This window comes from Tupaia chinensis, unplaced genomic scaffold (assembly GCF_000334495.1).
Source record: "Tupaia chinensis unplaced genomic scaffold, TupChi_1.0 Scaffold147608_1, whole genome shotgun sequence".
NCBI classification, from domain to species: Eukaryota; Metazoa; Chordata; class Mammalia; order Scandentia; family Tupaiidae; genus Tupaia; species Tupaia belangeri.
In genome coordinates, this window is record NW_006207460.1 from 66,693 (window position 1) to 92,621 (window position 25,929).

At 38.9% G+C, this 25,929-nt stretch overlaps 2 protein-coding genes across 7 annotated transcripts in view; one reads left to right on the top strand and one right to left on the bottom strand.

The window, feature by feature from the left end:
* PKD2L2 (polycystin 2 like 2, transient receptor potential cation channel) overlaps positions 1–9,374 on the top strand; it is a 69,434-nt gene extending 60,060 nt beyond the window's left edge. Inside the window, exons 12-13 of the mRNA XM_027768841.1 lie at positions 8,756–8,868; positions 9,272–9,374. Coding sequence (XP_027624642.1) covers positions 8,756–8,868; positions 9,272–9,368 — 210 coding nt within the window. The 3' untranslated portion in view covers positions 9,369–9,374. The remainder of the gene's footprint in view (positions 1–8,755; positions 8,869–9,271) is intronic.
* Positions 9,375–12,026: 2,652 nt separating this feature from the next.
* Positions 12,027–25,929, bottom strand: part of FAM13B (family with sequence similarity 13 member B) — an 87,737-nt gene continuing 73,834 nt past the window's right edge. For 5 of the 6 annotated variants that reach the window (XM_027768840.1, XM_006169881.3, XM_006169879.3 and 2 more), the window contains 7 exons: positions 25,128–25,357; positions 21,633–21,716; positions 21,303–21,398; positions 17,009–17,092; positions 16,753–16,916; positions 15,149–15,250; positions 12,027–13,233 (listed from right to left, as the gene is read on the bottom strand). In XM_027768840.1, the coding sequence (XP_027624641.1) occupies positions 13,110–13,233; positions 15,149–15,250; positions 16,753–16,916; positions 17,009–17,092; positions 21,303–21,398; positions 21,633–21,716; positions 25,128–25,357 (884 nt within the window). In that variant the 3' untranslated portion in view covers positions 12,027–13,109. The remainder of the gene's footprint in view (positions 13,234–15,148; positions 15,251–16,752; positions 16,917–17,008; positions 17,093–21,302; positions 21,399–21,632; positions 21,717–25,127; positions 25,358–25,929) is intronic. The other variant, XM_006169880.3, reaches the window with a different exon arrangement.

Sequence of the window (25,929 nt, forward strand, 5' to 3'; positions counted from 1 at the left end):
CAGTCAAACAAAGTTGTTAAGGGACACAATATGTCAGTCAAACAAAGTTGTTAAGGGACACAATATGTCAGTCAAACAAAGTTGTTAAGGGACACAATATGTCAGTCAAACAAAGTTGTTAAGGGACACAATATGTCAGTCAAACAAAGTTGTTAAGGGACACAATATGTCAAAGAATTCTAGACAGAAAACTCAATGACATGGGGAACCAGCAGTTAGCGTAATGGCTATGTCACTGGACTCCCACATAGTCGACTGCGGTTTGTGTCCCGGACCCGGTGGCTTAAAACTCACGCCGGGCGCGTGTGCGTGCGTGCCCAAGATCCCGAGAGGAGAATGGAGGAGAAGGGATTGCGGCATGACCATACCCCCTGGGGGGTGATTTCTCGCTTTCTGTCTCTATGTCTCTCTCTGTCTGTCTGGCGAGCGCACGCGCCCTATAGTGAAAAGAAAACCTCTCAAAAAAAAAAAAAAAGTAAAAAAAAAAAACAAAAAAGGAAAGTAAAACAAACAAACAAACAAAAAAAAACCTCAATGACATGAAGGGCAGTTTATTTGGCTATAATTGACTTTGGTAGTTATAAATATATTTACCAAATAACAGACCATCACCTTTCATAAAGTAAAGATGGATTTATAAAAGGAGGAATACACAGGAACACACTAAAAAAAAGGAAGAGATTAAGGAAAATAAAAGGATTAAAAAATCCAAAACAATAAGGTAATTTTATAGTCATATATTAAATTTTGTACTCTGAAAATACACTGCTTCAAAAACCCATCCTTGAAACATTGATCATCTAATAGACTACAAAGACTACAAAAACCATCAAATTAAAAGTAAAAATGTAGAAAAATATACTCTGAATGCAACTTAATAAAAATATAGTACCAAAATTAGAATATAAAAAGATCCTTTGACCAAGACATTTTAAAGATCTCTATTAAATAACTCTTGAATCAAAGAAGAAAGCAAAATGAAATCACAGAATTCCCACAAAACAAGATAAAAATATTAAAACAGCAGAATCTATGAAGTAAAAGAATATCCAGAGGGATAACTGTATTAAACTACTTAAATTAGTAGTCTTAAACTTATCAATAAAAATAATGAAGAAATCAATTATGAATTCGATTTTTTAATGACAGACTGCGTGCATGTAAGAGAGGAGAGAGGATAGACAAGAGAGAAGAGAGAGTGACAGAGAGAGGAACCTGCAACAGGATCTCATCACATGGCAACCCCCTTTCCCCAGTCCTCTAGCTCCTCGGATCTTGGGCACCTGCACACAAACCAAGTGTGCTCTCAAGCTGACAAGGGAATCCTAACCTGAAGTTAGCCATATGGCTTTCACCTTGCAGAAGACTGCTTTATTGCTATACCACAGCAGCTGGGTCTAGCATTAATTTTAGAAAAGAATAATGACTGGAACACAGAAATAAGAAACTACTAAAAATAAAAGCAAAATTAATGAATTACACACACACACACACACACACACACACAAAAAAAAAATCCACAGTCTAGTTTTTGGAAAGATCAGTGGAAAAAAAAAAAAAAACAATCACTAGCCAAACCATAAGAATAAAAGGAAGAAAGAATAAACATATAAAGTAAGAAATTATGTTGGTGAATATAGAAACAGAAGGAATGAAAAGATATCACTAAGAGACTTTTTTGTATAACTCTATGCAAAAAATATATGAAAAGCGGGAACCAGCAGTTAGCGTAATGGCTATGTCGCAGGACTCCCATGTAGTCGACCGCGGTTCACATCCCAGACCCGTTGGCTTAAAACTCACGCCGGGCGCGTGTGCGTGCGTGCCCAAGATCCCGAGAGGAGAATGGAGGAGAAGGGATTGCGGCGTGACCATCCCCCCTGAGGGGTGATTTCTCGCTTTCTGTCTCTATGTCTCTCTCTGTCTGTCTGGCAAGCACACGCGCCCTATAGTGAAAAACCTCTCCAAAAAAAATATATATATATATATAATTGAAAACATAATGTGATCCTGGCATTTGATAGATTATTAAAATAAGTTGTCAAAATTGAGCCCAGAGGAGATAAAAAGCCTAAATAAATCATGCTGGAGGAGAAAAACAGCTAGCAAAGCGGTATTTCCAGAATCAATCAGTTGGGTTCACACAAGAGTTTTCGAGATTTTAAGGAGCAAATAATTTCAAGCTATTTAAGCTATTACAGAGCAAAAGGTAAAGGAAAATGTCCTAATTATTTTTATAAATCAACTAAATACACCAAAATAAATCAGTTAGTTCATTAAAACAAATCTCATTTATAATTTTGTTTTCTTTTTAATTGGCAGAGTGTGTGTGTGCACTCACCAGAGATAGAAAGAGAGAAAGCACCTCCCAATGGGGCATGCACACACATGCACCTAATGTGTTTTTTCAAACCACTGGGGTCAGGATTCAAACATGATCAAGTCACATGGGATCTGACTCCCTTCATCACTAGGATGAAGAGCCAACCTTCACTTTTAAATCTTGAAGTAAAAATCTCAAATAGGGCCAGGTAGTGGAACACTGATAACACAACTGCATCTATATGAGACAGGTCCTAGATCTACATCCCAAGACCTCTCTCAATAGGCCAGAAATGTACACACATGCATGTCTGAGTTCGGACCAGCTGAGACTGGGAAGTGTTCATGGAATGAAGACCCCATTTGGGGTGACTCTTTCTGCCCCATAAAATAAACAAACTTAAAAAAAAAAAATCATAAGCCCAGCAGCTTAAAACTCATGTCAGACACATGTGCATGTGTGCCCGAAATCTCAAGAGAAGATCCTATTAGCAAACAGACTCTAATAACATGCAATAATATATCCTGATTCAGAATGGCTTATCCTAGGAATGAAAGGATGATTCAAAATTGGATAACCAGCCAGTTAAAACATAATTCATTATATTAAAAGAGGAAAATTACATAACTTTCTACAAATACTGAGTATTTGAGTTTCAACACCCAATCTTATGGGGGAAAACAAAACACAGTAATGATACTTCTTTGATATGATAAAACATATTTATCTCATCCCCTAAGCTATTACCTTATTTATTAGGAAAACACTACCATATCTGGAATTAGACAATATATAGGAGGGATGAGTCCAAACAACTAGGTAAGTGAAATGCATTAGAGGTATAAGAATTAAAAAGAATAGGTAAAACTGCCTCTGTTAGATATATAATTCTTTTATTTTTTCTAGCTATACTATAAACTAAAAAATTGTTAACAAAAGTAAGAATTCAGTAAAGCTGTAGGAAAAAAACAGCTTACTTAAGTACAGTCGTATTCAAACATCAGTTTGTTTTAGAACAGAACACCCTATTTGTAATAGCAAAGTAGATGCCTAGCAATTAACAAAAATGTTCAGGGCTGGCCCCTTAGTGCTATGGTTAGTGTTGGGCACTGGGATCCAATCCCACGTTGTATTGTGGTTTAAGTCCTGGTTCCTGCAGCTTGAAAACACACGAGGTACACATGTGTCAGTGCCCAAAATTATGATGGGAAGGAATGGAGGAAAAGGGACTGCAGCATGACCACATCCCACTGACAGATACTTTTTCTTTCTGGCAAGTACACATGCCCTCTGGCAGTTAAAAATAAAAATGTTCAAAATCAAAGTTAGGAAAAAAAATTAAACAAACAGCCTTACAGACACAAAAATAAACCTGGCCAAAATGACAAGTTACCTATCAGTCAGGGGCTGTCAGGAAAAAAGTAAACACAGTATGCATTGGGTTGTCAGAAAAGTCATGACACATTTTTACACAGAAAAACAGAAAAATATGCCATGACTTTTCCAATGATCCAATATTTCAAATAGAGAAATTTTGCTACAGGGAAATGGTTACACAGGCAATAGAAGATAGAAAAAAATAACATGAAAACATTGGGGCAACTCATAAAAAACAACTGTAGGAAGAGATTAGCACTCTTAAGATAAAAGAAAGGGTTGCCTGATATCTTAGAGAAGGGGCCTGTGCATGTGTGCCCAAAATCTCAAGAGAAGACTAGGGAAGGGACTGCTACATGACTACTCTCCCTGGGAAGTGATTTCTCATTTTCTGTCTCTCTATCTCTGACTCTCTGGCAAGCACATGTGCCCTATAGCAAAAACCTCTCAAAACAAACAGAAAACAAAAAAAAAAAAAAAAAAAGAAGAAGAAAGAAAGAAAGAAAATTAGAGGATCTTTCTTTTCCATCCCTCCAAATACTGGAAGAATCTAACAGAAATCCAGCTGGCTTAAGTGTCTGAGGAATGAGGTCTGCAAAGCTCAGGCCCAGCATTAACAGAGCAGTGTGTAAGAGGGTACATTCTGAATTGAAGTTGAAAGATATTAGTAGCCCCAATCTACTCTTTTGGGTATTTAATATACACATTTGACCTTCCATAAAATAGTAGTAACTATTTCCTTTTTTTTTTGGAGAGGTTTGTGCTATAGTGTGTGCGCGCACTCTAGAAAGAGAGAGACAGAGAGTAAGAAAGTGAGAAATCGTCCCCCGCCCCCCAGGGGAATGGCCACATCACAATCCCTTCCTCTTCCATTCTCCTCTCGAGATCTTGGGCATGCACGCATACATGCCCGGCATGGTTTAAGCCACCAGGTTCGGGACTCGAACCTCAGTCGTCTACATGGGAGTCCAGCGACATAGCCATTATGCCAACTACTGGTCCCAGTAGTAACCATTTCAAGCTTGCATCTTATAAGATGGAACTATTCTCTATAGAAATGAATGTACTTTTATTCTCTCCCCCAAAAGGAGAAACAAAGTCCCAACAGTAACTATACCCATCTCTGAGTAATGTTAAGAACTCTTCTAAGGCTGGCAGGTAGTATGGTGGTTAAGGGCACTGGACTCCCATACAGCCAACCTTACTTTCTCTCTCTCTCTCTCTCTCTCTCTCTCTCTCTCCCTTCCTCCCTCCCTCTCTCTCTCACTCTCGCTCTGTCCCTCTTGGGTAAAATTTTTTAAAAAAGTAAATAGTTAAAAAAATAATTCTTAAAAAAAAAGAAGACCTCTTCTAGTTGAATCACAATTCTGTAAACTAATGTTTTAAACTATCAGTACAAAGTTAACCACCACCAGTATTCTTTAGGAAAAAAAAAGAAAATAATGCAAATATATGCATAACAAGCAAAATCAATCGTACAGTTGCTACAATCCTGTTTGTTTTCTACGAGACCAGAGTTGGCATATATAACTTCTTTCCAGAACTCCCTCCATATCATTCCGTTTGCCTACAGTCAAGCCCTCAGCTGGCTGCATTAGGATTAACTGAACCTTCAATAGTTCATAACTGGAATGCTCAGTGATCCTGACTTTAATGGGATGCTAGGGTTTCCCATTACCTTTTATTTTTGGATGTGGAAGTATTAAGAGGCACCCTAGAGAATCCCCTGGTTTACAATTACAGCCCTCTCTCTGCTAATTTTGTGGCAGCAAAACTGGAATCAATTACCTCAGTCAGTTGGGTAACCACTTCTTTGCCTTCTGGTTCTGTAGCATGAGGAATCTCAAATGACCAGGCAGTTGTCTCAAATTCTTACATAAATTGTTGTGTTCTTTGGTGGAAGCAGTTAACTATGAGGATTTATTTCTTTGAACCTCCCCTGTTACCAAGTATTCATTAGAAAAGACTCAATCAGAAAAACAAGAATCACACAACATACTACAAAAAGAAGGAGCTAAATACTGACAGAATTAGTTTCTGGGGTATTACAGGACTGTATCAGCCACCATGAACACTAAAGTAATCCAAAAACAACTGCTTAGATCAAGAGCTCCAAAGAGTTGGGGCTGCCCATGAGGAAAGTTACCACTATCCTGTGAATCTTAAGCAAGTCTTCACACAAAAAGTGATGGCTCAGACAGGTTTTCTGAAAGATGAGTAAAGTTCACCATGCATAGTCTATTCAGTCTATACTATATTTTTAAATTATGTTATTTAATTATTTTTCTAAGTTTTTCTATAGGGCATACACTCATGAGATAGAAAGTGAGAAAGCAAGCCACCAGGTCCAGGACTTGAACCTCCTTAGACCATGTGGGAATTCAATGCCTTACCCACCACGCCACCTACTGGCCTGTCAGCTTGAACACATCCACATCATAATCAGCCTACTAGGATCTACTATTTTTTATGTTTTGCTATAGGGCACGTTTATTTGCTGGAGAGAGACAGAGAAAGAGGGCAAGTGAGAAATAACTCTGAAGGGGTATAGCCATGCCATAACCCCTTCTCTTCCACTCTCTACTCAGTATTCTGGGTGCATACGCCCAGCATGTTTCTCAAGCCACTGGGTCCAGGACTTGAACAGCTCGGTTTGGTCATGTGAGAATCAACTGCCTTAATCACCATGCCACCAGCTGGCCCAGGACCTACCACTTTAAGGCCACATTAAAAATATTAGTAAAGGAGCTGGCAGGTGGCATGGTGGCTGAAGGTACTGGATTCCCACATGACTGATCACAGTTTGAGTCTAGGACCTGGCAGCTTGCTTTCTCACTTTCCTTTTTCTCTCTTTCTCTGTCTAGTCAAATGTAAAACTAATAACAAATGGAATTAAAATTTTTTAATCAATTAGTAAATATGTCAAAACATGGGTGCTACAGTATGTCTAAAATCAAACCACAAAAGTCATTCTTTCCTGCTTAGGATATGTTAGTTCAAGAAAGACACTATCTGATATAATTATTTCTCTAACCAGAACACGACACACTTACTAGGCAAATGCAAAGTGTATGAATTAGGCATCAGCATCCTAAGGAAAGTAACAGAACTTTTTAAAAATATATTTTTTTTTGGAGAGGCTTTTGCTATAGGGCACATGCGCTCGCCAGACAGACAGAGAGAGACAGAAAGCAAGAAATCACCCCCCAGGGGGGATGGCCACGCGGCAATCCCTTCTCCTCCATTCTCCTCTTGGGATCTTGGACATGCACGCACATGCGCCTGGCATGAGTTTAAGCCACCGGGTCCAGGACTCGAACTGCGGTCGACTACATGGGAATCCAGCAACATAGCCATTATGCTAACTGCTGGTCCCAATAATTTTATTTTTCATTATTATTTTTTAAATTTGCTACAGGGCAAAGAGAGAAAATGAGAAAGCAAGCTGCCAGGTCCAGGACTCAAACCCTAGTCGGCCATGCCAGAGTCCAGCACCTTAACCACCACGTCACCTGCTAGTCCCTCCCGCAATTAGAACGTTTATTCAGGGATCCACATTTCTACTTAGCATTATTCTGGAGCAGAGCAATATCATACTGAGGTGTTTTTGTTGTTTTGAGAGAGAGATTTTTTGCTATAGGGCACATGTGCTTACCAGAGAGATAGAGACAGAAAAAACAAGAAATCACTCCAGGGGGGTGGCCACACCACAATCTTTTCCAGTCTTGGGATTCGGGATTTTGGCACACATACATGCGCCTGGTGTGAGTTTTAAGCCGCCAGATACAGGACTCAAACTGTGGTCAATGAAGTGAAGTCCAGTGACGTAACCATTACACCATCTGCTGGTCCCTATTGGTTCATTTTTTAAATGCATAAAAGAGTGCATATGAGAGAAAGATTAGAAATAGGAGCCCCTTCCACAGGATCTGGTCATGTCCTTCCTCCAGTCCTCCAGCCAAATGGATCTTGGACATTCAGGCGTGTATCTGGCAATGTTTCAGGGTGACTGGTTCAGGAATCTGAACCACAGGCACCATGTGGAATCTGGCTTCTCTTGAGCAGCGTGTTACCTCTGTGCCAGCATCGGCTCCCTGAGCAAATTTCTGAATCACATCTGGTGCACTGTCTCCTTTTCCTTTTTCTAAAGATGTCCCTATTTGCCACAACACACATGGTTTTATCTTAGGAAAAGGGTATTTGGATGCTAAAAAGAAAATGGGTGGTAGTGAGAACACCACACAGCAAAGACTCCAGGATCAGAGACAGGTGTAGCAGCACAATTTTCTAGTATGAGGGGCTTGTTTTGGGGTGCACAGATAAACTAATAAGTCATTATAAAGGGATTTAGGTGGGACCAGCAGTTAACGTAATGGCTATGTCACTGGATTCCCATGTAGTCAACCGTGGTTCGAGTCCTGGACCCGCTGGCTTAAACTCATGCCGGGCGCATGTGCGTGCATGCCCAAGATCCCAAGAGGAGAATGGAGGAGAAGGGATTGTGGCGTGGCCATCCCCCCTGGGGGGTGATTTCTCGCTTTCTGTCTCTGTCTGTCTCTGTCTGTCTGGCGAGCACACGCACCCTATAGCGAAAACCTCTCAAAAAAAAAAAAAAAAGAGATTTAGGCAAGACTGCTGTCTGGCTGAAAAACTGCTGGAGAGCAATGAATATCCATAGATGTACTTTAAAGTACATTTGCTACATTAAAGAACAGAGATACAGAACATCATCTTAGCTCTGACTAAATGAAGGAGAAACTTAGATACTCAAATGGAGATGCAAATGGGAAGAGGCAGGAAAATAAGAATAATTTTATAATAAATGTAAAAAATGTCCTTAACTATGCTAAACAGCTCTTATAGCAAGTTTCTCAAGTGACTTTGCTAATGCACATACCCAAAATTTAGGCAAAACATAAAATTAGATGGGCTTAAAATCTGAAGCCTGGAGAAAATAATTTAAGATTCTCAACCCTGTATGTAATGCTTCTGTGTGAAAGACCTGAAATAGAGAACTAAAGACTGTGGCCCTTCGCTTACTCTCTAACTTGACAGGAGATTCGAAGTGCAGAGCAGATGAAAAAATGGAAAGAGAGGCTTGAGAAAAAGTATTATTCTACAGAAATTCAAGATGACTACCAGCCTGTCACTCAACAAGAATTTCGAGAGTAAGTATCTGTTCTAACCAGGGTAATACAGGACAAACTGATATAAGGATTGATATGAGTTATGTACATCATTGTCCTGAACACAGAATCCCACTGTGTTGGGATATCACTTTTCCTCCCATTTTCTCTCCAATAGCAAAAATTGAACAAAGTATGCAACTCCATTCGTCTAAAAGGTGAGACACCGATTGTTTAATCCCTGCATCTCTAAATTGTAGGAACTGTTATATATATGTGACATGCATAGGAGATACTGTTCTCCATACAGCTTTAGACTATTAGATCTATAACTGGTCACACTAGGCAAGACGTGGGAGGTTACAATACTCTTCTGTAATAACCCACTGTCTTTTTATTCACAATTGTTACTGATTCACACCTGTACTTCTTTCTTATCTTCTAGACTCTTTTTATATGCTGTGGAACTGGAGAAGGAATTACACTACATCAGTTTAAAGCTAAATCGAGTGATGAGAAAGTTTTCAGCTCTACAATACTGAGACATATAGAGGTGAGAATCTGTGAAGTAATCATTTTGATTTCTAACAGACTTATTCATGTACTGAATAATCTCCTAAGCCTTTCTCCATTTCATGCACAATTTTTAAAAGCACTAAGCCACTCATCATCAAACTATCCTCAGGTCAATTATAATAAAAATTTCCAGGAATTCAGCACTCCTAAATGGGACCCACTGCATCACCCATGCATACTTACAACATACCTCCTATATACACACACTGGTACACACAAATTTATAATGAGGTTTATTATTAAATTCTATAGTGTGAATGAAAAGTACAAAATAATGCATATAGTTCACAGGGCAAGTCTCCAACTAAAAGCTAAATAAGTAGGCAGATAAAGGAAGTTTTCTCATAGTTATACAGAGTGTAAGAACTACTGGTGACCAGCAGATGGCATAATGGTTATATCACTGGACTCTCATGTTGTTGATCACAGTTCAAATCCTGGGTCCAGCAGCTTTAAAACTCACATCAGGCACGTATGCATGCATGATCAAAGTCCCGAGAGGAGAATGGAAGAGAAGGGATAAAAAAAAAGAAATTGTGGCGCAGCCACTGCCGGGGGTGGGGGAGGTGGGGGGGTAGTTATTTATCGCTTTCTGTCTCTCTGGTGAGCGCCATGTGTCCTAGAGTAAAACTCTTTCTCTAAAACATACACACCAAACAAAACAAAAAAAAAGTAAAACCCTACTGGTGCTTCCAAGTCCATCATAGACTCTGTTACTTCCATTGGCCATAGATAAATCAATAAAGGCTTAGGATTCTGGGAAACCATTATATAAGATCCATTTTAAATAATATCCCTTCATTCCTCAGAATCCAAAGTCTCCTGGAAAATGTCTAAGTGTAGAAGAACAAACTCCCCAACCATCTACAATAATTTCACGAATAACTTCAATTTATCCAGACAGTTTCTAAAGTAGTACATTTAAAGTTTCTCCCAAATGAGAGAGCAGTATCAGGGTCATAAGAAGCCATGTTTGGAAGGTATAAATGAGGAGCTGCAAGAGCCCTGTTTGGATGGTTGGAAAGTTGGATATGGCTGCCATTTTGGAAACTAGAAGAAAGCTAATTTTTCTAGGCTACATAAGCTCCCACAGAGCCCAGCAACTGATGACCTGACCATAGCACTCAACTTACATGCTGGTGGTCAATAATCCCTGAATTCTGAAACTCAAGTAGGAGAGTCTTCTAATCCTTACCCATCTTGCTTGGGTCAAGCTCTTTTCTTAGAACTATACACCTAGTTTTCCTAGTAAGATAATAAATGCTACCTGTTCTCTCTGTAACTTCTCCTTAGATACCTAGATAAGGAAATCAACATGACTTCTCCCTGCTTTTCCACTCCCCAGAGCTGTAGCCTGCTATGTCCATAGCTGGGGTGATTCAAACAAAGCCTAAGAACATTAAAACAAGAGAACACTTTTAATCTCCTTTATAACATCTAGTAGAAAAACAAACATTTACAAAGATTTAGAACAGTAAAGTTCTTTTATTACAAAAGTCTATACAATGAAGTGTCAGACACAGCAATGCATACTGATAGACATATATATCTATATTTTATTTGTATATAGATATACAGTATTTATTTGTACCAAAGTAAAATGATCACAAACTGTCTAATTCTACCACCCACTGCTCAACTATGACACACAATACTGTCATATAGCCTAAGTGCTACCATGCCACTTTTACTTATTCTACTCACGGCCAAACATTAACAATGAATAACCAATATCATGAAGTAGCTGTTAATTCTAAAATGAAACCAGTCAGGCTACTGACTTATAAAAATATGGTACTCATATAGATTTAGCATTATAAAGAAGGAATATATTATTTAAAACATTTAAATAGTGCATATGGACATTTTTGCATGTGGTATACAAAACAAAACATTCATATAAATCAATATACAGTGCACATAAAATTAGATGTTTGGATACACTACTGTCGAGGCCAAAATAAGTTAACTGAAATGCACACTGCATCATGGATTAAAATCAAAATGATGTATCTTTTGGCATTTCCAATTTCACTTTTCTAGGTACAAATTATGAATAACCTAGTTGTACCAAAAAGAAGCCACACCAAAAGGGTTGGATTTAGTGCTTTTTTAATCACTCAACTACATGTTTACTATCATTGGATTTTTACCTCCCCCCAAAAAAGGCATTGCACACACAGATGAAATGTGAAGTACTAGAACCACTATTTATTATCAAGCTACTTCATGTGCTTACTATGTAATAGTGCCAGAAGCCTGAGGTTCATGCTTCCCTCCTCTTATTAAAGGATGTTGCAAAATTCTATTTTTGTATGGAACCAATTGCTAATATTAGCTTGTTAAGGAAACCATGCATGAGTCACTGCATGCAGAACGTGGCACAAGGTGAAACACTCACCAATTCAAAAAAGCACCAAGAAAAAAAAAGTTAACACTTATATTAAGACTGACCCGAATCTGCTGTTGTATTGTTAGCACAAATTAAGTTACCATTCTGTAAAAATGATTAGCAGAATGATACCAGGCAAATACCTGAAGAAAAGCCATGCAAAGCCAAAGAAAAGATATGCTAATAGTATATGACAAGGGGCATACCACTACACATCCTGTAAACAGCTGCTTTAAACAGCATGTTTGAACAAAATGTGGTCCCTTTAGGGGGCGTTTTTCTATGTATGTTGCTGATTAAAAGAGGGGAAAAAAAAAAGCAACCTCCTGAAGGTACATGTAAAAATGCAGTGGTATAGCCCTTGTTAAGAACAGACATACTTCAGGCATAGGCATAATGATTATTTTGCTGATTTAGGCCCATTTGATTGAACACACAAATCTGAGCACCATCAGAGTTCCAACATACTGACATGGCTATTTTCTCACATTATCTGGAAGTGGGTTGGGGAACAGCGCAGGATTTGATCCAGACAAAATCACATCATCACCAGCTGATAAATAGCAACTTAGAAAACAAACAGTAACTGAAGTCTCATAGGCAGCAAGTGATATGATTCAGTTCTGTGTGTGATGTATGGTGTGTGTTTTCAATATACTAAGCAAGGTCACTTTTTGGTCTTACCCACTGTTATCTTCATCCAGGAGCTGTGTGACCACTTAACTGCAAAATTTTGCCTACATACTACCTGCAAGAAGGTGTCACTTTGGGAATCTTAAACATAAAGGTGTTCCACAGAAGGACTTGAAACTTCAGTTTGATTTTGGTTTTCTAGGAAAACATAACACAGTTGCTATGTGCACTTTTATAGGCTTTTCTTTCAACTTTTCAGTCACTCTGTAAGAAAAAGGCAACCGAAGAATTCAGTGTGGAGATTTTCCAATTGATATTCTTCAGTAATGGAAAAAAAAGTTGGTAATAATAAAAAGCTTGTATTTCCAAGGTTCTTGAAGTTGAAAGGATAAAATTCTAGTCTTTAGTTAATAGGATGTATCTGTAGTATACAAAACAATGAAGAAAACTGCATGTTTGCTAAAGGTGGAGAGGACAGTCTGGTTAATACGGAACATCACTTACGCTCCCGGAAGAAGGCCTACTTACCCTCCTATCATTTGTTTAGTGTCACTACAAGCAAGTACAAAATGAGACTCTCTGAGTGCCTGACAAAATGAACTCAAGAACCAGCCAAGTACACATGATGATAACTTCAAGGAACACAACTGACTGTACGAAGTGATTTTTCAAGGAGCATATTTTATATGGATTTTGAAGAATCTTGTTTGCTGATAAGAACTTCAAGAAGCCTAAGCTTGGCTTTAATTTTCTTATATTCCCTGTACTCTTCAAGCACTGGAACACGATCCTCTTTCTGGGCATTCCTAGAGGAGAAAATAAGATCTGTAATAATTATAGAGATCATCTGGATAATAAAGACCTACCAAGAAATTGTCCTAATGTGAGACACAATGTTACTAAGTTCAAATAAAAAGTTTCTCTGCAAGAAAAAAAGACTATTGGACTAATTTGCTTGCTTCAAAAGACACTCGTAAAATACTGATTTTGATAAACTTCTATTGACAGATTAAATGGTGCTATACTTATCAACAGTTAATGTAGATAACTTGAGGTAACCCGTTTAAGATATCCACTGCTAAACTCTGCCAGCTCTGAGAGTGTCTATTAAATGCTGAAAGGCTGTCTTGAGTAACCATACATTTAGTTAACTTGGGCTCCAGTGATCTGCAATCTTAACTGTAGCAGAAGAGCAATTACTAACTAAAATTAATTTAAATTTAGTTTAATCATGAGCTAAAAGCATCAAGCCACTTTAAGTATACTTAAATAAACTTTTCTTCCAATAATGCAAAAAAATTAGAAGACACATGCAAAATGCATTCCTGTACTTTGTACCATATATGCTAACCTATGTAGAGACCTCAAGGTGGAGGGAATTCAAGTGAACACATTTCATTTCATTTTAATTGCCAGAGGACACTTGCATTCATCCGAGAAATAGGAAGAGAAAAAGAGGGGAAAAAGTACCCCCCCCAATGGGGGCACAATCATGCCACAAATCCCTTGTCCTCCATTTTGCCACCCTGTCAAGATTTGCGGCATGCATGCACTTAAAACTGGCATGTTTTCCAAGCCACCAGGGTCAGCCCCTTACACAAACACATTTTAGGGTTACTTTGTACCATATATGCTAACCTATGTAGAGACCTCAAGGTGGAGGGAATTCAAGTGAACACATTTCATTTCATTTTAATTGCCAGAGGACACTTGCATTCATCCGAGAAATAGGAAGAGAAAAAGAGGGGAAAAAGTACCCCCCCCCAATGGGGGCACAATCATGCCACAATCCCTTGTCCTCCATTTTGCCACCCTGTCAAGATTTGCGGCATGCATGCACTTAAAACTGGCATGTTTTCCAAGCCACCAGGGTCAGCCCCTTACACAAACACATTTTAGGGTCAGTCCATGGCATGATGGTTAAGGGAGCTACATCCTACATGGCTGCAATTATGTGGTTTCAGTCCCATACTCAATGGCTTGAAAAACATGCTGGACACAACATGCACCTGTGCCCAATCCCTAAAGGAGAAGGGAGAAGAGACTGAGGTATAATCATCCTCCGTTGGGGATGCTTTCTCACATTCTCTCTCTGGCTTTCCCTAGTGAGTACACATGCCCTATAGCGAATACATTTTAGAATTTGTAATGTATCTATCAACTTGGGGACCACCCAGTTAGCTGGGAAAAATGTTTCTAAGGCCTAAAATAATTTAACCTTCATTTCTGACCACCACCAACTATGTATTATCCATTTAGATAAAGACACAAGCCATACTGTATTATATAAGCCACAGGACTGCCACACTTCAACAAATCTTGAAAACGGGCAGCCTGAAATGAACCAATATGCAAATGTTAAAAACCCAAACAAGTTGGGGATATAGTTTTTGTTAAGGAATAATTTCTAAAAGGAGAAACATCTCATTTTACAACCACTCCCAGTAAATAAGGATGAAGAATGTTTAAAAGCCACTACAACTCCACCAAAGCTCCCTAGGACAGCCTTAAAATATTTTATCAAATGTTATTTATTCTAGCTTTGGTTTTTCCTTGCCACTAACAGCAGGGCTTCAGCGCATAAAGGAATATTCCTAAATTTGATTTCCCATGCTAACATCTTTTACGCACAACTTATTTCTAACCCTATGTATCTACTCTTGTAACACAACATGTGAGTTAAATAAAAATGATGATGCAATGTTGTGATGTTCAACAAACCTTCCATTTTGTTGATAAAATGCTTCTTCAAATTCCCGTAATGTTTTACGTAGTTTCTTTTTTTCAGCTCTGGCCTTCCAAAGTTGTTCCAGTAATTCAGGCCTAAAATTAAAATGTAAAAAAAAAAAAAAAAATCACTGAAAAAGCACAATATTCATTGTATTAATTCTTTTTTTTTGTTGGAGAGATTTTTGCTATAGGGCACATGCGCTCGCCAGACAGACAGAGACAGAGAGACAGAAAGCAAGCAATCACCCCCCCAGGGAGGATGGCCACACCACAATCCCCTATCCTCCGTTCTCCTCTCGGGATCTTGGGCATGCACACACTCACGCCTGGCGTGAGTTTAAGCCACTGGGTCTGGGACTTGAACCGCGTCGACTACGTGGGAGTCCAGCAACATAGCCATTACGCTAACTGCTCGTCCCTGTATTAATTCTTTTTTTAAGAGACATGATCTTGCTGTGCTCACAAGGCTAGTCTTGACATCATGATCCTTAACTTCATGACCTCAGCTTTCCATGTAGCTGGGACTATGTGTGCACACTACCCATGCCTGGTTTTTAGAGTGAGCCAGGAATCGAACCCAGGCTTCCTATGTGGCCTCAGCCTGCTAAGTAGTAGTATCAACCAGCATATGCTCCCATTATATTCTTAACAAGTTAAACAATGTAACACAAAGGTATTATATTCTCTTAAGTAATTCTAGCCTTATTTTGTAAATTAAAATTAGCAGGAGCAGTTTCAGAACATAACAGTGCCTGAGTTTCATCCCAAACCAATTACGTCAGAATAGCTGAAAGTAGGGCTCAGCATCAGTACTTAAAAAAAAATTTTCCCACGTGACCACAGAGTGAAGTCAAGGTTGAAAACCACTGTCATACCCTATTCAGTCTAAACGCAAAGAAGCTGACACAGACACACAGATAAACTGTCAGATCATTTCTGTACTTTGTTATATTTCAAATATAGGATCTACTTTAAAAAAAAATTTTTTTTGAGAGATTTTCACTATAGGGTGCATGCGCTCACCAGACAGAGAGAGACAGAGAGACACAAAGCGAGAAATCACCCCCCAGGGGGGATGGTCACACCGCACTCCCTTCTCCTCCATTCTTCTCTCGGGATCTTGGGCACGCATGCACATGCGCCCGGCTTGAGTTTTAAGCCACCAGGTCCAGGACACGAACCGCGGTCAACTACGTGGGAGTCCAGCAACATAGCCATTCCGCTAACTGCTGGTTCCCTACTTTTAAAAAATTTTGTACAAACTGTTTAAGAAAGAAAATGGGAGGACCAAAAGATGACATAATGGTTAAGTTGCTGGACTCCCACAAAGTTGACTGTGGTTCAAGTCCCAAACCTGGTGACTTAAAACTCACTCTGGGTGCGTGTGCATGTGTCTTTGTCTCTCCAGTAAGCACATGCACCCTATAACAAAAATCTCTCTAAAAAAGAAAATGGGAATGATAACATGTATTTGTAAGTCATACTTAATAAGACAATTTATATTTATCGCTACACAAGTGCTCAATTATTTAATATCAAATTTCCTGACATATAAACTTTATTATACAGTAGGCTCAAAATCATACTATACATACATCGAAGCTGCTCGAGTACTTGACAAACGAAGATCCAGAGCCAGCTTTTCTTGATTTTCTTCAATATCAGATTCTGAGTTTTCCAGTGAAGACTGCACCTGTACAGCAGTTTTCAAAATATCATTTAACTCAGAGGACAGATTAACACCGTCTTCTTCTTCTTCCTAAAAAGATACCCATATAGAATCAAAAAGGCCATGATTTTCAACTTATCCTTTAGAAAAGAGATTAGAGAATGTTTTCTCTAATGAATTACCTTGATTTCTTCAAAAAAATGTGCAGTTTCTCCTTCTATGATTGGCTGTAACATCTGACCCCGTCGCTTTGTGGATGGAGATCCCTGTGATAATAATATAAATAGTTCTACATTTTAAAAATTAAAGTGTCTATTGAAGCTTCACTTCACATGACAAATACTAAATTTCATTTTCAAAATCTTAAGTATGCACTTTTAATTTTTTCCAGAAATTCCATAATAAATATACTTTTTAAAAAAGAATTGTAAAATTTACTATTATTCTTCAATTTGATGTGAGAGAGAAAGCTGCCAGGTCCGGGACTCAAACCATTGTCAGTCATGTGGCAGTCCAGCTGCCTTAACTATCACACCACCTGCCAGTCAAAATAAATATATTTTTAAAAATAGTTTTCTTTCAGGACCAGCAGTTAGTGTAATGGCTATATTGCTGGACTCCCATGTAGTCGACCGCAGTTCAAGTCCCAGACCTGGTGACTTAAACTCACACCAGGCGCATGTGCGTGTGTGCCCAAGATTCCAAGAGGAGAATGGAGGAGAAGGGATTATGGCGTGGCCATACCCCCTGAGGGGTGATTTCTCGCTTTCTCTCTCTCTGTCTCTTTGTCTTTCTGGTGAGCGCACACATCCTATAGCAAAAACCTCTCAAAAAAAAAAAGGGGGGGGGAATAGTTTTCTTTCTATTTTTGCACGGGGTGATAAATGATGATTTGTGCCTAGAAAAAGCTAAAAGAGCTTATTCACTAAAAATTTCTCCAATTTCCAAACAAGAAAGCATTGTATAGTTTAACTGGTAGCTTTTTTCTTTTTAAAAGGATCTGTCAATTTTTTTTTTTACTTCTTTTTTCTTTTTTTTGAGAGGTTTTTGTTACAGGGTGTGTGCGTTCACCAGAAAGACAGAACTTGAAGGACTATTTACATTATTGTGGAATTATGAAATATCAGTGACACATAAAATATCTTGCCATCAAAGGATAAAATCTTTATCAAATAAACTGTTTTGGACTGGAGCCACAGCACAGTGGTTAGAGGAGTTGGATCCCATATGGCGAATTGCAGTAGGAACCTCAGTCCCTGCAAAATGCAACAACACACGAGGTGCACGTATATGCCCCAAAATCCCAACAGAGGAAAAAGGATCGCAGCATGACCAGACCCCATCAGGAGATGCTTCTTCCCTCTTCCTCTCTCTCTTCTGTCTCTCTGTCCAGTGCATGTTCTATGTGGCAATAAAAATTAAAAGAAAAAATAAGGAGGACAGGGACCACATGGAGAGCATTATGCTACGTGGCTGTGTGTGTCTTAAGGCACCCTGTGTGTCCATGAACCAGGGCTGGTTTGGCAGGGGTGAATCATTGCATCAAGGCCCTGTTGGTGATACTGTCTCTGACTCATGGAGCAACTAAAGAAAAAAAAGTGTTTATGAAAAAAAAAAAGAAAAAAGAATTAGGCCCAGTCATGCTAATAGCCACTGAATGTTGCTGCTTAGCAGGCTGAAGGCGCATGAAGGTTCAGGTTCAAATCCTGCATGCTTGTAGTCCCAGCTACTTGGGAAGCTAAAGGAGAACAGCGAGCTCATGATCAGTGCAGACAACACAGCAAGATTCTTGTCTAAGAGTCAGATATGCTAGTGCAAGCCAGTGGTTTCAGCTTCTTAGGAAGCTGAGGCAGAAGGACTGTAACAGAGTACGTATCACAAAACATACACTACTTATATATCACAGAATTAGTGTACACATGGACTAAATAAGAAGTGCTTGGAATGCTAATTTAAATCTTCTAATAACGAATATTCAGGCAATTAACAACTGAAGGAGGCCCCATGTAAGTGACTACTCACATAAAAATAATACGACAGCAAAAACAAACAAATTAAGTCTTAGAAAATAATGCAGAATGGGGGACAGCCCCATGGGTGCAGCAGTAATGTGCTGCTTAAGAGAAGCCAAATCCCACAAGGTGACCAGGGTTCAAATGCCCAGGCTGGTCAGCCTATAACACACTGGGCATGCATGTAAGCAGCAGGATCCAACAGCCTGGGAGAAGGGGACTATAGTACCCAATAGTCTGTGGAGAGTGCTCACTGCTCACATCTCCCTCTCTCACATACACCTGCAAGCACCTTACCATGAAAAAAAGAAAAAAAACTTAAAAAAAAAAAGCAAAGAATGCAAAATGATCTGCATGCTGTTTTCTATTTGAGCCTCAGAGAAATCTAGAGTCACACTATCTAATGCTTAACTTTGGAAAAATACTGAATTTGAACTTTTTAAGAGTTTTCATTTGAGGGCTGGCAGGGAGTATGGTGGTTGAGGCACTAGACTCACACATGGATGAATGGGGTTCAAGTCTTAGACCTGGTGGCTTGCTTTCTCACTTTTTATCCCTCTCTCTCTTTCTCTGTCTCTCTCTGGTGACTACACCAAATTTAAAAATAATAGTAATAAATAAAACTAAATAAGTAATTATTGAAAAATCAGATCAGAAAAAACTTCACTTTTGGGACCAGCATCTGCTATACCAGCAGAATGGTATAGAAGTTACATTGCTGGACTCCCACATGGCTGATCACAGTTCAAGTCCTAAACCCAGTGGCTTTAAACTCAGGCTGAGCGCATGTGCATACATGTCCAAGAACCCGGGGAGAGAATGGAGAAGGGACTGTAGTATGGCCATTTCCCCAAGGGTTGATTTCTCATTTTCCCTCTCAGTGTCTCTGTCTCTTTCTCCTGTGAGCACATGTGCCCTAAAGCATAAACCTTTATAAAAATTTTTATTTTTCTTTTAAAAATGCACAAAAAATATGGGTAAGCATTATTTTTAATTTTATTTTTTTAAGACAGGTAAAATAATTTTTTAAATTTTTTAAGATCTTAAAAGGATTTTCAGCTACTGAAATCCTTTCATCAACCTCCCAAATTGCTGGGATTATAGGTGCATGCCACCATGACACTGCCTTCAGGTTGGACCAGGAATGGAACCCAGGCCTCTAATGTGGTCTTAGCCTGAAGACACAGCACCTTTGCAATGTGTGCCACTGCTGCTACACCAAAAAAGCATTATTATAATGGACTTTACACCCAACGTAAAAAGATTAACTTACAAAAAATCCGCTTATATTATTATACAATTAGTTGAACATTATCATGATCCCCATCAAACTGATAGTTTCAAAAAGATAAATGAAAGAGACTAGGCAAGGAATCTAAAATATGAGTTCTTAAATCTCTACTTCTGTACTTACAAAGCAGGTGACTTCGGGCACATCACTATCTGAGTATGTAAGTAGTAATAAGTAGCACTTACTAGTTTTCCTATTCTTTTAAAATCAATAACCTTGCCAACAATTGTAATTCTTTTTACCTTGGCTATCTATTTCTCCAATGTGCCACCATAATTAAGTTTCTGTACTTAAAAGTTGGGGCTTGGACCAGCACATTGCATAGTGGTTAAGGCACTGGATGCCACACAGCCAACAGAGAATCTCAAGTCTAGGACCCAGCATATTGAGAGATCCACCCGGCACAGATGTGCACATGCCCCAAATTCCAAGATAAGAATGACAGGGGGAGGGGTTTGCCACTCCCATGGAGGGGGTGTGATTTCTCCCTTTTTCTCTCTGCCTCCATCTCTCTCTCTGGAGAGCACATGTGACCTATGGCAAAAATCTTTGCTGCATAGGCTGGCCTCAAACTTACAATCCTCCTGCCTCAGTCTCACAGTAGCTGGGATTACAATCATATGCCACAGTATCTAGCTAGCTACCATAATTTAAGAATTATTTTTAATTTATTATTATTTTTCAATTTGCTACGGGACACATGCACTCATCAGAGACGGAAAGAGAAAGGGAAAATGAGAAAGCAAGTTGTTAGGTCCAGGACTTGAATGTGGTTGGCCATATGGGAGTTCAACGTCTTACCCACCATGCCACCTGCTGGCCTCTATTTCTGTTTATTTAATTTGCCAGTGGGTGTGCACTCACCAGAGAGAGACACAGACAAAGACAGAGAGAGAGAGAGAGAGAGAGAGAGAATGAGAAAGTACCCCCATGGGGAATGGTCACATTGAACCCCTCCTCCATCTTTCCCTCCTTTTGAGATTTTGGGCATGCACATACAAGTGTCTGGTGTGTTTCTCAAGTTGCTTAGTCTGGGTTTTGAACAGTACAATCAGTCACATGGGATGTAACCACTTTAAGTACTACACCATTGGTTGGCTCCATAATAATTTTTTATTGGAAGAGTTTGTCTTGGTAAAATAAACTAGAGAAATGTTTGCTTGAATTACTTACAAGGATAGGAGTGATGCTAGCTCTTGTCAGCATTTGTTTTACAAGTCTGTATCTATCATAGAGAGGTTTAACAATGTGCCTTTCTTCCCTGGACACCAGCAGCAAAAAAAAAAAAAAAAAAAAAAAGTAAATCTTATAGTCATCTATCTAAAATACCATGCAATACTAACCTCCCACCACGATTCAACATTTTATAATAAGTAGACAGTCTCCCAATTATAGTAAACAATGCTCTATAAAAGAGTTCTGAAGAATGTAGGCTACAAAAGTGATTCATGCTCTTTTTTTAAAAGACAGAAAATCAAAGACTTTTATCAAGAGAGACATTACCGGTCTTCCATGTTGACTTTCATAGTAAAGTAGACTTTTTTGAAGAGAAGTTTTCTCTTCTACCAAATGATCTTTTGTCATTTTCTAAAACCAAAACAAAACAAAACAAAAACTCCATTGGCACTATTATTCTCATTTTCACAATGTAAATTTAAAGGGCAGACCATCACCAGTCTAGCCCAGGCTAACACATCTACTGCTCATGGATTTGCAGGTAACATTTCACAGTCAGTTTACTATTTGGTCTTCCTTTTTTTTTTTGAGAGGTTTTTCACTATAGGGCACATGCACTCGCCAGAAAGGCAGAGACAGAGAGAGAGAGAGAGAAAGCAAAAAATCACCCCCCGAGGGGATGGCCACATCGTAATCCCTTCTCCTCCTCTCGGGATCTTGGGCATGCACGCACACATGCCCAGCATGAGTTTAAGCCACTGGGTTCGGGACTCAAACCGCGGTCGACTACATGGGAGTCCAGTGACATAGCCATTACACTAACTGCTGGTCCCACAATCTGGTCTCTAATAAGTATTAAGTTGTCGAGAAAACCATGACGTGTTTTTCTATGCAAAAATGCATCATGACTTTCTCGATGACCCAACAGATACCAGCCCCCCTTTGATGGCATGATTTATATTTTATTTTAATAAATGATGACTACTGACTTAGGCAAATTATTTAACTTTTATGTTCAATATCCTAATCTATGAAATGAGAATACTTCATCCTACCAAAAAGTCTCTAATGAGGACTACATTCAGTTAATAAGAATATAAGGAAAACATTTACAATAGTGCCTTTTCAGCACACAGTAAGCTTATATAATGACTTGTTATGTAATGCTGTACATAGTCTTTTATTAGCAGTAAGTCTAGTGAATAGATGGGGCCAGCAAGTCGTATGGTGGCTGGGGCACTGGACTCCCACATAGTCAACCACAGTTTAAGTTCCAGATATGACAGCTTGCTTTCTTACTTTCTCTCTCTCTGTCTTCTCTAGTGAGCATACATGCCCTGTAGCAAATTTATATAATACAAATTATTATTATAAATAAAATTACATAAATAATTCTTTTAAGTCCATCAAGTGGTCTAGTGTTTAAGGTGCTAGACTCTCACATGGCCAATCGCGGTTTGAGTGCCAGATCCAGAGGCTTGAAACTTACACCAGATGCATGTGCATCTGTGCCCAAAATCTCAAGAGGAGAATGGAGAAGAGACTGCAGTATGGGGTCATCCCCCATGGGGAATGAGTTCTCACTTCCTTTTTCTTTGTCGGTCTGTCTCTCTGGTGAATGCATGTGTCTATAGCAGAAATCTCTCTCTAAAAAATAATAATAAATATTAATAATTGAAGACTAGAGGATAAACCCCCATACCATACATATATACAAAGAATTTATAATCCAGTGTTTCTCCCAACTATTAAGAAAATCTGGCAGCAGTATAGAAGTAGTATCTTGGAAAAAGCTCAATGTCAATTTGTGACCTTGGACTTCTAATTTATGACCTCAGCATCCCTTCACGTGGGTTGACACATTCTTCATACTTCTTATGACTTTTAGTAGGTTTTTTTTTTTTTGAGGTTTTTGTTATAGGGAATGTACACACACCAGAGAGAAACAGAGAGAGGCAAAGTGAAAAATGAACTCCCAACACACATGCCTGGCGTGATTTTCAAAAACCTCCAGGTCTGGGACTCAAACTGTGGTTGGTTGTGTGGAAATCCAGCACCTTAACTACTGCGCCACCTACTGGCCCTCTTTTAGTATTCTAACTTGTAAGAATTAGAATTAGAACTAGGCAAGAATTCCCAAATATTAGTTCAGACCCTTCCCCTTTGTTCCACAGGATCAGCTATTAACATCTCAATGAGCTAATGTTTCATAGTTTACCCTTCAATACTAGGCCAAATAAACTCTCTACTTACTCATAAAATTCCTAAGTTCTACCTTCTGTCTGACCAGAATGAAATGAGAGATTAAGCAACAAATAATCACTGGATAATATTTTCCTATGACAAATACTATTTTAGACTCTATATATTCAGTAGGGGATGGCTGAGTGTAGACTCTCATATACTGTGATTTCACCCTAAAGTTTGATCCTTTAAGCCTAGGATAATGTATCTGAACAAAGCTAACCCAGTCAAAATCACTTAAAAGAGAAAGAGGAGTAACAGGGTGGGGAGGGATGAGGCTCACTAATTCAGCTCTGTTCAAAACAGAGAAGACTTTGATATTCAGATCACGAGAGACATACGCTGCTGTCAAGAAGGTACATCAGGGGCCAGCCCTGCAGTCCAACAGTTAAGTGTGATGTAAAGGAAGTCAGATCCCACATGGCTGACCACTGCTTGAGTCCCAGCCTTGGCAGCTTGAATGACATACCAGGTGCATGCTCATGCCCACAATCCTGACAGGATGGAGATTAAAGGGAAAAGGACTAGAATCCACTTACTGTCTGTCTGTCTCTCTCTCACTTAACCAAAGAAAAAAAGAATGTGTCAGGATTCATCACTACCTTGATAAAAGCTCACCTTTTATAGATGTATCCTTTCTCAGAAAATCTTATCAGATACATGATTTGGGTTGCCAAGTATTTTGATAAGGACTGCCCTAAGCATAGGCTTTACCAAATAAGAGTAATAGTTCTTCAAAAAAATTAATTCATCTGGTACTTGTAACAACCATATCAAGTTAATGTACATGTGGGCATGTGAGAGAGAGTGGGGCTTTTTGTTGTTGCTGTTTTGTTTTGTTTCTGTCTCTTTTTCCCAAAGACATGGTCTCATTATATCATGATCTCCCTGCCTCAGTCTCCTACGAAGCTGGAATTACATGCAGGAACCACCAAACCCTGCTCTTTCAGACAGGGCCTTGCTATATTGCCCACATGCATACAATCCTGCTTCCTCAGCCTTTCAAGTAGGCTGTGACTACAGGCACATACCACTGCATCCAGCTACTTAGGGTTAGTCTGGAGTTAAAGCCACATGAGAGGCAGGCCTCTCATGTGGCTTCTTCCTGCCAAAGAGTAGCATCCAACACATTCTTCCACAGCACTGCATCAAGTTAGTATTTTTTTAATGGATATAATTACACCCACATATGCCATAGAGTTATTGAAGGGACTAGGGCAGAGTGCATATAGTAAAACCATTCAAGGTCTGGCATAAGATAATACCTCAGTACATATAGCTATTAAGAAACAAAGTTGGAATTCACACTTCAGTCTATTTCATGTTTTATAAATTCTCATCTTGTCAATTGACTCCAACAAAAATAAACTAATAAGCATTCTAATCTTAGTTTTATTATTATGACTCAATCCCTGAATAATATGGCACTTCTGGTATACTGATAAAAGCAAGTTTCTGTATCTGTAACCTTGTGGAGTAGATTCAGGCCAGCCAGACCATCTCTAACCTGCTGCGGTAACTACTCTATTACAGTAATTGTAAAGGCTAGTCTGGGCAAAAATCATAGCTCAAGACTACCTTGATATCTTCTGGAAGACACCTCTCAACACGTTTTTCTTTTAGTCTTTTCAGAATAAGTTCAAGGGTTGCTTCCTTAGATGGTTTCTTCTCCTTCTGAATGACCCTGGATTCATCTCCATTCTCTTCATCTTCATGGTCCAGAGAAGAGCCAAAGCTCTTTGGAAGAGTGTTACTACGTGGACGTGTCTGAGGTACAAATTCCCCATCGGAACTTTTGTGTTTTGCATCTATGTTTTAGAAACAAGAGGACAGATCAATAAGTGATTTTAGCTAAAATATGACTAGATCAAAAAACAAGCAAGATGTCCTAGAAGATCTACGTTAATAGCACACAAGTTCATATATTTCAAAGTCACATAAAACATTTCAATTATACATATAGAAAGAGAGCTACTGTATTCATTCTTTCAACCAATATTCATAGAAAGTCTACCACAAAGTCAGGTGCTCTGAGGAGCATTGGAAATAAAGAGTAGTAAACAAAACAGGTATGTCCCTTTTCTCCAGAAGCATATATTCAGAGAAGGAAAAACAATAATAAACAAGGTAAAATGGGATGGAGTCACAGTGCTTTGTGAAGGAGCAACTACACTAGATGAACAAAGAATGCCTTTGTGATTGACATCATCCTAATTTGGTATGGGATAATTATAAGGAGCTGACTGATCCAAGATTTAGGGGAAGAGCAATTATCTCCAACTGAGGCAAATGCCTAAAAGCTTGGGATGTCGGAGGAACAGAAAACAAAAAAAATGAAAGTAGTATAATCAGCAAAGGACAGTATATAAAACCTTGAAAG